Source organism: Neomonachus schauinslandi, chromosome 7, assembly GCF_002201575.2.
Source record: "Neomonachus schauinslandi chromosome 7, ASM220157v2, whole genome shotgun sequence".
NCBI lineage: Eukaryota > Metazoa > Chordata > Mammalia > Carnivora > Phocidae > Neomonachus > Neomonachus schauinslandi.
This window is the reverse complement of record NC_058409.1, coordinates 66443218-66457027: the sequence shown is the minus strand read 5'-3', so window position 1 is coordinate 66457027 and position 13810 is coordinate 66443218. Positions and strand designations below refer to the sequence as shown.

The window sequence follows — 13810 nt, the reverse complement described above, 5'->3', positions numbered from 1 at the left end:
AGTTGAAGACTTCTTTAATCCCACAGATGTCTTTAATCTTTACAAAGAAGTGAATTAGTAATGGCGAAACTGACTGAATTTAAAAGTGTAAAATCAGAAGCATCATCTTCCATTTTGGAATGACTCCTGAAAATTCCTATTCAGAACTGTTCTGAGATAGTTTGATGGGTGTAGTCCAAGCATCCAAGAGTTGAAATGCAAAACCCATTCTAATCAATTATAAAGACAACCTTGCAGCAGAGGCTGAGCTAATCTCTAAAATTCCTCGTAGCACTAACATTTTATGAGTTATGTTGTAGCCCAAATGTATTGTCATCCACATCTCACACTGTCCCTTGCACATATTAGCTAGGTGAATAAATGTACAAACAGATGTAAGCAGGCATGGAAGCTGGGGGGAGACACTGAAAGCCAGGTCACAGTATCCTTCCCGACGAATGACACCTAAATTGCCCCAATCAGAACCTGATAGGCATACTGACCTCTTCTCCATCTCCCTCAATCCCCTCATCAACAGAAGAATGTTAGCTGTATCCTCTCTTACATGTTGACCTCCCTTCACCTCTGCCTTTGTTCAGGCCTTTACCATTTCTCACCTGGATCTCTAACACAGAAAAAATAAATTCCCAGAAAATGCCAGAATCTCCCTTTCAACTCACTCTCCATTCTTCTCCAGTCTTCTTTCTAGAACATAAACCTTGATGTGTCACTCTCCTTAACTAACAAAGCTTTGAGTCTAACTTTCTGCCTCTTGCCCCCTGCATGCCATACTCTAGCCACTCTCAACTCTACTACACCAACTCTTGCATGTAGCATTCCTTCTGCCTGGAGTGCCTTCCTCCCACATCTACCTGAGCAAGCCCCAGCATCATTTAAGATGCTGTGTAAATGATACTTTTTCTCCACCCAACATGGAGGTAGGTCTCTCCCTTCTCTGTTTCCCAAGTACTACACTGCTTTTATTACCCTTTTAAAAATCATGCTGTAATTGTCAGTTCTTGTCTGTGTTTCCAGTAAGCTCTTCAATTATCCATTCATCAAGTATTTATTAAGCACCCTCTGTGTCAGACCACTTCTCCGTACTGGGAATATAGTAGAGAACAAAACGAAGCTTCTGCTCTCATGGAGCTCATAGTCTAGCACAGGAAATGGAAAGGCCAACTAAGAAAGGACAGACATCCAGGGGAAAGTGTGATGCAAGCAGAAGGATCTGTAATTATGAAGGCCTCCTTGAAGACTTATTCACATTTTCATGCTCTGCCACTAATCTGAACCTAGCAAAAGTCCAATAAACACTGGGTGAATTATTGCTGAGCTCACCACCTAGTAAGGATATCCCTCCATTTCTCCTACAGTAGTTTCCCTCTGCCTACAGGAAAAATACCCAAACTACAGAAAGCTCTGTACTTCCCATGCTCTTCTAACAAACAGTGGTCCTTTAAGTCCTCATATACCACTGTTCAACAATCCTTTCCATTTGTATCCTTACAACACCTAGTTTTTACTTCCACTGTGGTATATATCCCATATTGCTTTACATTGCAATATGGGATATATCTCATGGGTATCTTTATAATTTTTCCTGGCTGAGTAGGGAGGTTAGTCAAGTTCTCAAAGGAATTTTTGAAGCCTAACGATGTTTCCATAGCTGGGAGGTGCTAGGTGGGAACAGGGACCTGGTGTTAATAGTAGGGGTGATTTATGTGGCTGGCTGGGCCACACCCAGGCACTATCCACGTTTCTTGTTCTCACAAGGTGCGATTGCCTCCACCTTTACTTAGTTGAGCCTTTCTATAAACTTTCTTTGCTCTCTTCCAAGAGCAGACAAACAAACCAAAAAAAAAAAAAAAAAAAGCGTAGGGGAAAGAATACAGAATTTCATTTTTCAGAAGATCAGAAAAATCCTCTCCCCCACGATACAGGGTAAAGTGCCAAGAGTTAGGAAAACATACTGAATAGTCGGTCCTTAAGCAGCAAGTCTGCGGCAATGACTCGTGCCTGAGCCAATCATATAGTCACCAGATTTGAAAATCTACCATCAGTTAGGGAGCATAAATCCCCTTCTAACTCACTGCAAACAGTCCCAGGAAGTGGAGACTAGGTAAAATCTGGAAGGGACGGTTTTCCAAAGATTTTGAAGGGTTTAGAAGAAGAAAAGGTAAAGCTATCTCCCAACGTTCCTCAATCCAGAAGCGCTTCAGTGAACCGCCACCCTTGACTTCCCCCACCTTCTCCATGTGCCCCTTTAACTTCTCTCTACCCTCTCCATCTCCTCCCAGCCCCTCAGGTGCTCCCTCTGTTACCTGCTCACTAAGACTCGAGGCTTGGGTAAAACTGTGCAGCCGAAGTGCCGGCCGGCAAGGAAGGGGTGCAAGACAGAAGGCGCGGGCGCTCGGATACACGTTCCACCTCTGGAGAAGCGCGCTCCGCCCTCCACGCGGCCTCAGAGCCTTGTTCCGATCCCGACTAGTTAGCCCCACCCACTCCCTAGTTAGGCCCCGCCCGCTGGGCCAAGAGCTTTTTAGCCCTTGGCAGGCGCCGTACTCCTCCATCCGGCTTGGCCTGACTCTTTCCGCGCCGGCTGGAAGTGCGCTTCCCAGCGCGCAGTGGGTGGGAGGACCCGGCACCTCCCCTGCCTTGCTCCTTGCCTCTGCAGTCAAATCCCTGGGGTGAAGAAAGTGTCTCCTTCTGGGTCTCCAGTGTGCTGCGGTGCCCCTGCGTTAACGCCCCCTTGTGCTGCAGCTACTGAAGCTGCGACTACTCCAGCGCCTAGGTGCGGGCAGAGCAACCTCTGCTCTTTGCGGACCTGGCTGGAGGGTGCGGACAGACTCTCCAGGCCGCGTCTCGGCGCGTCCTTCCTCCTAGTTCTCCCCCCCCCGCCCTCGCGTCTCCCGGATCCCCCGCCCTCTCCTCGCTCTGCGTCTCCTCCCTGGCTGCGGGCTGACCGCTCCACACCGCCGCAGCGCCTAGTGTCTGGACTGCCTGCCGGAGGCACACACGCCTACACCCACTCCGCTGGACCGCACCTCTGCCCAGCATGTCCGCGCTCGAGTGGTACGCCCACAAGTCCCTGGGCGACGGCATCTTCTGGATTCAGGAACGCTTCTATGAGTCGGGCAACCGCGCCAACATATGGCTGGTGCGCGGTTCCGAGCAAGATGTGGTGATAGATACCGGCCTGGGGCTGCGCAGCCTCCCAGAGTACCTGTACTCCTCCGGTCTCTTGCAGGATCACGGGGCCAAAGAGGACGCGGCGTGCCGGCCACTGCTGGCCGTGGCCACCCACGTGCACTTCGACCACTCCGGAGGCCTCTACCAGTTCGACCGGGTGGCCGTGCATCATGCCGAGGCCGAGGCACTGGCTCGCGGGGACAACTTTGAGACCGTGACCTGGCTGTCTGACAGCGAGGTGGTGCGGGCGCCCAGCCCCGGCTGGAGGGCCAGGCAGTTCCGAGTGCAGGCGGTACAGCCCACCCTCATCCTGCAGGATGGTAATGGGCCCTCACGGGCACGCGCTCTGTCATTAAGGGAGGGGATTGGGAAAAACTGTTCGAGGGATGCATGTTGCAGACGTGCGTGGCTATAAGCTGGCCTGTTTTGTCACATCGCAGAAACACCACTACTGTTTCTCCCTTCCCCGAGTAGAAGCCCACTCGATCAGAGCCAAGGCCAGTTCTGGCACCGTGTGGCAACGCCAAGTACTGGAATTAAAGCCGGCTCCACCTCCTAGTCAGTTTCCTGTGTAAGATACAGTAGTAACACTACAGAGGCTTGTGACTAGGGATTCCCCATTCTTTTCCCGAACACCTGTCTGATTTCCAGACGCTTTTCTAGCGAAAAGACTTTTAAGGAATGACTCCTCCCAGAGAGTTCATGACATGCTCTGTGCTTTTGAGGCCGGCTGACTTCATCCGCTATGTCAGTGGTCACTGCTGGGTATGAGCAGTTCCCACCTGTAGGTTTAGAAAGCCATTAGAGAGCAGTGGTTCCAATCTGCTCGTGCATCCTAATCTCCATATAGGTTTCTGTTCTTGATGTAGCCTCATTAGAGAAAGGCTTGATGGCGAACATAAAAAGTAGAGTATGTGAGTCTTACATTATGACAATATACGGTCTGGCTTAAAGCAAGGCCTGAAAAAAATTAATAAGGAGGTTATTTCCGGTGATGGTGAAGTACGTGGACTAATGCATGGATAGCCTTGGGCCTGTGCCTTTGTAAAAGACAGGATGGGGATCAGAGAGAAACTAATGGAATAAAATAAAATAGACGTGGGCCCCAGCCCTCGCAACCCCAGCAGGCACTTAAATAATTGAGCTAATTAGCCACAATAGCAATATTTGTATATTAATTTCCTTTTCTTTTTTAGAATACTTTTGTTGATTTCATTTTATCTTCACAACACGTTTGAAGCGAGGTGGCTGACCACAAAGCAAGATAATGACAAAAGCTAGGATTTGAACCAAGACAAAATAGATCAAAGCATGCAGATCATAAATCCTACCCCATAAATATATTATGGTAATTCTGAGTAGGATATGAAACCCCCTTCTCATATTTTTATCTTGAAACCATTTCAACGTTACTCCAAGAGGTAGAAATATCCTGTTGCACAATGAGGCTCCTTTATGACTGACCAATATGACAAATAATGAAGTATTTCACAATAATCAGTTTATCATACAGATGAGATCTTGATCACTTGAAATAGAAAAAAATAGAAAGCAAGATTCTGTACCTCACACCCCACTGAAAAAGTCTTTTAATTAAAATTTTAAATCTAAAGATTAAAGACTGGTTAGGTGGGAGTCATTATTTGACAATTTGAAATGAAAGAAAAGTACATTTACAGTATTTCTTGTATTTCTTGGTAAAATTGATACTTTTTAGAGGTAGGATTTCCATGCAGTTGACGGGTATTCAGAGTAAATTAATTGTAGCACTGAGACCAAAAAATGTTTACATTAGTATTTAAAATGTATTAATTTGTCTGAATGAATAAATTACTTCTGATTTATTTACTTTTGCTCCTGTGCCAGCAATAGGAAATCAATGGTGAAAGAATGATAAGAATTACTGTTTTATAGGTGAAGAGTCCAAGCAGGCCTGAATATCATGCCTGAGGTCACATATCCTGTTTGGAAAAGAGCTAGGACTAGAATCCAGGTTTCCTAAATCTCAGTTGATGGTAGTAACATTATAGCATTTTGGAACTGCAGGGGGCCTGTAAGCCTTTGAAAGTGTGGGAAAAAAAGCTTAATATTTACCAAACACTTAAAACTGAGAATAGGGTGTTAAATAAAAAGGTGTTTTTCATTAGGAGCAGAATGCCTCACCTCTCAAGTAGTATCTAATTTCCTCTTTTCTCAGGAATATTAATTTCCTTTCTCTTCTGAATGGTGTGGCCTGCTAACTTGCTGTTATCATAATCCAGATGCCTGGAAGGAGATACAAAATACTTATATGAAAAATTCATACACAGTTACACACAAACACACACACACATACACACACACACACACACACACACGAACAGCACATATCCAAACAGCATGAGGTCGTTGTTTTAGTTAGAGCATAAGGAGACTGAAGTCATTAGTTTATTACATTTCATTTAGTGAACTGATGATCACTTGTCATGAGGAAGCATAATCTGGGCATGGTATAACTAACCCAAAAGCTGACTTGTAAATGAGGGACAAGGAGAGATCATCATCCAGTGTATCATCTTAGATGGAAAAACAACTCCCCCTACTAATAGTAACATAGTATCCTCCTATAAAAAGATAGATAAACCTTAGGTTAATATAGTACCTTCTTGATGGGGCATACATCTCTTTGTCTGTTTTTCACAATATTCAAATGATATGAAGTGCAGGCATTTTGTCCCCTGTTATATATGTTTAAACAATTTGCCTAGAGTCACCAAAATAATCACAGGTAGACTTAAATCATTTGGGGAGGTTAAAAAGAAAAAATAGAACCCAGAAAGGTAGCAGGTTGAAAAACATATCTAACTTGACTCCATCCCAAACCTGACTAAGACTACTATAAAGGGACCGTGGTTTGTCTGTTTAACTGTAAATCCATATTGAACTATTTCAGATGCTGCAGAGTAAATGTGATAACTGAGTCAGCAGTTTTATCTTCCGGCAGCAATGGGAAATCAAGAGCCAATCCAGTCTGCACTGCAGGAACCTTAAAAGGCTCAGGAATTAGCAGTAGCTGGTACCTTAGTGGCAGCGAAGGAAAGAATACTAAAATAAGTAGAATTGGTTGAAAGCCATTTAAGAGGTTATTGAAACTCTGGAATGCCCATCTGGTTAGTGTGTCCTCTGGGGGTGGGTAAAGCAGAGGAGTTTCTTGATTGAAAGATGCTAAGTACTATTGAGCTCAGGATTCAGTATGGAAAATAGAAGTGTGTGTGTGTGTGTGTGTGTGTGTGAGAGAGAGAGAGAGAGAGAGAGAGAGATTGTATGTTCCCTACAAGTTTCCAAGAAGGATAGACCCAGGTCTTTACCCGCCAAGTAGCAAATTGGAAGAATCTTACCTGGGAAATGCATCCAGCCCTGGAGGAAAGACTAAGATGCTGATCTCTAATCAATCTTTGGCTTGATCTCTCCACAGTGAAGCCTTGGTCACTAGTCCCATGCATGTGCTTCAAGCAGCCTTTTCACCCCCCATTCTTTTTTTTTTTTTTTAAAGATTTTATTTATTTATTTGAGACAGAGAGAATGAGAGACAGAGAGCATGAGAGGGAGGAGGGTCAGAGGGAGAAGCAGACTCCCCGCTGAGCAGGGAGCCCGACGCGGGACTTGATCCCGGGACTCCAGGATCATGACCTGAGCCGAAGGCAGTCGCCCAACCAACCGAGCCACCCAGGTGCCCCTCACCCCCCATTCTTAAATGGGCAACCAAGCATTATGAAAAATCTGAGAAAATCATCTAACATGAGATCAAATACTAAAACAAATAACATAAGGCAATTTGAGGGTTGAAGATTATCATTAATAGTATCAGGGGATGACAGAAGCTATTGTATTCAAGATATCCAAGAGACAATAGGATGCTTTAAAAATAAGCAACAGAACAGTATATGTGCACGCGTGTGCACACACACACACACACACACACACGAGTCTTGGAATTTAAAATGGCAGAAGTTTTTTTTTTTAAAGATTTATTTATTTCAGAGAGAGAGAGTGCATGTGCAACAGGGGGAGGGGCAGAGGGTGAGGGAAAGAGAGAGAGAGAAGCAGACACATGCCTGCCCCATATGGCGGTCAACGTGGGGTTCAACATGGGGCTTGACCCCATCACCCTTAGAAGATGACCTGAGCTAAAATAGTCACTTAACTGACTGAGCCACCCAGGCACCCCTAAAATGATAGAAGTTTCTTAGTAGAACTAAAAGATAAAGTTGAAAAACTTAAAAGAAAGAGCATATAGGCAAAATGAAAACTAGGAGAGAACCAATAGAACCAGTTTGGAAAATTCAACATTGGAATAAAAGAAGCACAGATAGAATAGAGAAAGTGGAGGGAAAGAAAGCATAATAGAGATAATTCATGAAAATATCCCATAATTAAGGGATGTAAATTTTTAGACTGAGAGAGCCCACAGAGTTCCTAGCATGAATAAAAACCCACCCAACCAAAGGCACATTATTGTAAAATTTCAGAATATTAGAATCAAGCTTCCAGAAATTTAAATTAAAAAGTCATCTATACAGGAGCACCTGGGTGGCTCTGTTAGTCAAGCGTATGACTGTTGGTTTCAGCTCAGGTCATGATCTCAGGGTCCTGGGATCAGCTCTAGGTAGGGCTCTGAGCTCAGTGGGGAGTCTGCTTGTGGATTCTCTCTCCCTTTCTCTCTCTGCCATTCCCCCCTACCCCCGTCTCAAATAAATAAATAAATCTTTCTTAAAAAGTCATCTATACAGATCATAATGGCTTTGGAGCCAGAAAAGAAGAACTATGTCTTATTTGAATACAATTCACTTCCAATTTAGAATTCTACATCCATTTCACTAACAGTGAAGTTCTCAAAAAGATATTTCCCACATGCTGTTACTTAGAAACTTACTAAGTTTCTAAGTTATCCTGTTTACTCACTTCAAAATAAGGAAGTAAAGCAAGAAGAAGACATGGAATACAGGAAACATGAGATACAAGAAAAAGTTGAAAGGAAGCATCAGGATGATGTCAAAGACGGTACTCCAACAATGATATTATGCCAGGTATAAAGAGCTCCACACTGGAGCAGTTAAATCATTAATCTTTTGGAGGATGAGAAGATGAGAAATATATACATGTGTAGTGCCAGTAGGAGAAGAATGAAGAGTAAAGAGAGCTAAAAATTCTTATATTTCATTGTGGAAGTCGACCAGTATCATCTAAAATTTAAAAACCAAGAAAGTAATACATGAATGAAATCAGTACAGTATATCTAATTTGTAAATCAAGAAATGAAATATAAAAATTATTTAGAGATGGGTATATCTAGTAGAGGCAGCTACCAGAAGAAAAATTGTTAAAAAATGGTTGATTCTTGGGAGCAGAATTGGAGATAGAGTCAGAATGGGGCAAATAACTTTTTCGTACATTTTAAGCCCTTTTGGAATATTTTATTTGAAATATATACATATATTTCTTTAATTAAAAATGAAATTAAAAAATGGGGTATACCAAGATGGGAAAGGATATTTAGAAGCCAAGAGAAGTTTAGTATGGCTGGAATCTGATGACAACTGGGTCAGGGTGACGGCTTGGAAGGATATTGTGGGTAAGTGTGTGTGTGATTATATATTTATATATATGATATTTTTATATATGGATACATTTCATAGGCAATTCTGATTCTTGTAAGAGAAGTTTTGATGAAATTATATATGTGAGCATTATAAGCATATGGGAGGCACATATAAAGCCACAGGGTAATGGCAGACCTAATGATATTTAGCCATATGGCCTTATCAACTGCTTACAGTTGGTATCTATTTGATAGATGGGCACTTTTGACTTATCTGTTGCTAAATATTTTGAATATCACTTGGATATAACCAATGATCTATAAGATTCTATCCCTGCATTGGCAATTATCCACAGATTTTTTTTTTTGATTCAACTTCCCTCCCCTCCTTTCTATACACTTACGAAAACATCAGTCTCTGACAGCTCCATTATTACACCAACCTAGCTATAATTTCTTTACCTTACCTGCCAACCATACATAAATGACATAAATGGGGTTTGTGATCCCCAGAGGCACTTTAAATCTGGAACAATTATCTTGTAAAGGAGTCTGGCCCCTTATGACTATCCTTGGTAGATACCTAGGAATGGAATCCCTGGATCTTATGGTAAGTAGATGTTAATTTTTTAAGAAAGTGCCTGTTTTCCAAAGTAGTTATACCGCTTTACACTCCTACATGCAATGGGTAAGAGTTCCAGTTTCTCCACATCTTTGTCAACACTTGTTTTTGTCCATCTCTTTTTATTTTAGCCATTCTCATGAGTGTGTAGTGGTATTTCATTGTGGTTTTATTTGCATCTCCCTGATAACTAATGATGTTGAGCATATTTTCAGGTACTTATTTGCTATTCAAATATCTTCTTTGTTAAAGGTTCTATTACAATCTCTCCTCCTTTCTAAAAATTTTTATTTTTGTTTTCTTATTATTGAGTTGTGAGTATTCTTTATATATTCTGAATTTACATTTCTGGGATAAACCTCATTTGGTCATTATCCTATTTATAAATTGCTGTATTTAATTTGCCAATATTTTGATAATGATTTTGAGACAACTATCATTAGGAATATTGGTTTGTAATTTTCTTTTTTTACATTGTCTTTGTCTACAATTAAATTTAAAAGCTTTCCCTCCTCATCTATATTTTGAAAGTCTAGATTCTTTCCCTATCTTTAGTGACTGACAGAACTGACCAATGAAGCCATCTTTGAGCCTGGACTTTTTTTTGTGGGGAGATTTAAATTATTAACCAATTTCTTTGCTTGATATAGGTCTATTTAGATTTTCTATTTCTTCTTCAATCACTTTAGGTAATTTGTCTCTTCCTAAGAATTTGTCTTTTTCAACTAAGTTGTCAAATTTGTTTACTTAAAGTTATTCATAATATTCCCTTATACTCCTTTTAATTTCCTTAGGGTCTGTAGTGATATCCCTTCTTTCATTCCTGATTTTTGCAATTTGTGTTTTCTCTAACTTTTTTCTTTGTCTAGCCAGTGGCATATCAATTTTGTTGCTCTTTTCAATGAACCAACTGTTGATTTCTTTGATTTTTTTCCTAATGATATTTGTTTCTTATTTATTCCTGTGCTGGCCTTTATTATTTATTCCTTAACACTTACTTATATTTAATTTGCTCCTTTTCCTAACTTCTTAAGATCAAAACTTTGGTTAGAAACTTTGGTTTTAAACAGTTAACCCTTTATAAATAAGCATTTAAAGCAATACATTTTTTTCTAAGCACTGCATGAGTTGCATCCCATAGATTTTGGTATATTTTATTTTTATTTTCATTCAGTTCAAGAGATTTTCTAGTTTCCTTTGTGATTTCATCTTTGATCCATAAGTTATGTACAACTGTGATGCTTACTTTGTGTATATTTGGATATTTCCCATATTTATTTTTATTAATTTCTAATTATGTTGTAGTCAAGGAACATATTTTTATGATTTTATTCCTTTCACATTTACTGAGACTTGCTTTATGTATAGCCTGATGAATATTCCAAGTGCAATTAAAAAGAATGTATGCTGTTTTAAGATAAAGCATATTATATATGTCACTTAGGTCAAACTGGTTGATAGTACTGTTCACATCTTCTGTATTCTTACTGATTTTCTATCTACTTGTTTTACGAATTATTCAGAGAGGAATATTTAAATCTCTAAGCATAATTGTTTAACTGTTTATTCTTTTTTAAAAAATATTTATTTGAGAGAAAGCATGAATGAGCACGGGGGAGGGGCAGAGGGAGAGGGAAAGAGAGTCTTAAGCAGACTCCATGCTGAGGATGGAGCCTGTCATGGGGCTCAATCCCACAACCCTAAGATCATGACCTGAGCCGATATCAAGAATCCAGAGCTTAACCAACTGTGCCAACCAGGCGCCCCTGAACTGTTTATTCTTATTTCAGTTCTGTCAGTTTTTACTTCATGAATTTTTAGTCTCTTTTTTAGGTACAAGCACATTTATAATTTTTTAGTGTGTTGACTTAATGTATATCCTAATAAAATGTACCTCTTTTCCCTTCACCAATAGTCCTTATTTTGTCTAATACTAATATAGCCACTCTAGTTCTCTTATTAATCTCTATATGGTATAACTTTTTCAACCTCTTTTTGTCTTTGACCTTACAGTTCCTCTCTGATAGACTGCATATATACCTTGCTTTTTATTATTATTATTATTTTTAAAGAGGTTATTTATTTGAGAGAGAGAGCACGCGTGCATGAGTTGGGGGAGGAAAGGGGGAGGGAGATGGAGCATCAGACTCCCCACTGAGCAGGGAGCCTGACACAGGGCTCGATCCCAGGATCCTGAGATCATGACCTGAGCTGAATTCAGACGCTTAACCAACTGAGCCACCCAGGCATCCCTGTACCTTGCTTTTTAAATCTATTTTGACAATCTCTGCCTTTGATTAGAATGTTTATCCCATTAACATTTAATGTAATTATTGATGTAGTTGAATTTAGGTCTGCCATTTTGTTATTTGTTTCTATGTCTATTTCTTTTTTTTTTTTAAAGATTTTATTTATTTATTCATGAGAGACAGAGAGAGAGAGAGAGACAGAGGCAGAGGGAGAAGCAGGCTCCCCGCGGAGCAGGGAGCCCGATGTGGGACTCGATCCAGGGACTCCAGGATCATGACCTGAGCCGAAGGCAGTCACTTAACCAACTGAGCCACCCAGGCGCCCCACTATGTCTATTTCTTATTTATCCCTCTTTTCTGCTTTCATTGTCTTTTAGGTTTAACAAATTATGATTATTACACTGTTTTAATTCCCCTATTAACTTTTTAACTATATGTCTTTAATTTTTTACTCTGTGTTTTCACTAAAGATAACAATATGGGACTTTTAAATTATGATGATTTACTTAAGTTAGTACTGATTTAAATCCAGTGAAACAGCAATTTTGCACTCATACCTCAAAGAGCAGCATTCATGAATTGTGTCATCGTACCATGGATGTACTGAAATATACAAGTTTTGTGGTCAAATAAGTTTGAGAAATGGTACAACCATATCTCCCTTGTGTATATTTACACTGTAGATTAGCATAGTAAAAAGCTCTCAGAAGCCCTGTAGAAAAAAAGCTGCTTCATTTTCTTTGAAGAAAGGGTTTCCAATACTATTTGACTACAGAATCTTCCTTTTCTTTTATGTATCATAACAACCTACAGAAATAGCGTTCCACATAACTCACTTTGACAAACACTGGTCAAGCAAACAATAGAAATGAAATACAGGCAACTTATTTTTAATTCATCATTAAGAAGTATTATGTTTTTGAAATAAAATTGAAAGAAGTGTCATCCTTCCAGACCTCTTTAAAACCAACTAATGTTCTTTTATTCTTTAAATGATTGAAGTCAAGTATACAACATGTTTATCTGTAAGCTCTGTTTCCATTTGTAGGGGATGTGATCAACCTTGGTGACAGACAGCTCACTGTTATGCACATGCCTGGTCACTCCAGGGGCAGTATTTGCTTACATGACAAAGACCGGAAGATTCTCTTCAGTGGAGATGTCGTGTATGATGGATCACTGATTGACTGGCTCCCATACAGCAGGATAAGTGACTATGTTGGAACCTGTGAACGTCTGATAGAATTAGTGGACAGAGGTCTGGTAGAGAAGGTGCTTCCTGGGCACTTCAATACCTTTGGTGCTGAAAGGCTTTTTCGATTGGCTTCTAACTATATTTCAAAAGCTGGGATATGTCACAAAGTTTCCACTTTTGCCATGCGATCTCTTGCAAGTTTAGCCTTACGTGTAACAAATTCTAGGACCTCACCCTAGTATCTATACTGATAACCTATTGTGATTAGTTCTATAAATTAATCCAATTCATTTTGTGTTGTTTAAAGTGATTAATAGTGAGCATTTCAAGGAGTGCTTTATTAGAGAAAAAAAGATTGAGAGTAAGCCAAAAAAGGAGGTTCTTTGTTTAAATTTCTTTCTTCCAAATAAGAAATCAATAAAATAAGCTTATAATTTGCCAAGCTGTCATCTTATAATATTTGTCACCTTGTAACATCCAGAAATGACATAGAACTATACGCGAAAGCAAGGAGGCATTTTGCAGTAACAGAAAGAACTGTCCCTGCCTCCCATTTGTCTTATTTTATTTCCTAGATGACCTAGAAAAAGAGGCATAAAGTTTTATGTTTATACTCCAAATTGATATTTTTAGTATTTTATTTAAAGGTAAAGGTTCTTGAGTTTAAAATACATTAGCAGTCAATACAAACATATAAATTAACATTTAAAATGACAGCTAAAACAGTCCATTGTTATGGCACAGAATTTTTATGCTTCGTTTATTTATTCTTAATGTAATTATAGTGTACATTATATGTTGTGTAATTTTACTTACAAAGAGTACAATGAATTTTGTTTATTGCAAAGCTTTAAATATAACTTGCAGAGTGCTTCAGTAAAAAGCTACTAATAGCATTGTCTGTTATGTGCGTGTAATATTTTCAATCATAAAAGTGAAATTCAAATGTCTGTAATCTAATTACAAATTGTCAGATTTCTCAAAAGGACACTGTC

The 13810-nt window shown here is 39.9% G+C and overlaps 1 protein-coding gene across 1 annotated transcript; it reads left to right on the top strand.

Moving 5' to 3' along the window:
* Positions 1 to 3024: 3024 nt before the first annotated feature.
* On the top strand, positions 3025 to 13553 carry MBLAC2 (metallo-beta-lactamase domain containing 2). Its single transcript, XM_021701816.1, has 2 exons — positions 3025 to 3491; positions 12669 to 13553. Exons 1-2 carry the CDS (start codon positions 3038 to 3040, stop codon positions 13052 to 13054), a joined length of 840 nt encoding a protein of 279 aa, XP_021557491.1. The 5' UTR covers positions 3025 to 3037; the 3' UTR covers positions 13055 to 13553.
* Positions 13554 to 13810: the final 257 nt, after the last annotated feature.

What these genes read in the sequence shown, in the direction of transcription:
- MBLAC2 (XM_021701816.1), top strand. Translation starts at nt 3,038, where the DNA reads ATGTCCGCGCTCGAGTGGTACGCCCACAAGTCCCTGGGCGACGGCATC. An exon ending in CACCCTCATCCTGCAGGATG is followed by an intron (nt 3,492 to 12,668) that starts GTAATGGGCCCT and finishes TTCCATTTGTAG; the next exon opens with GGGATGTGATCAACCTTGGT.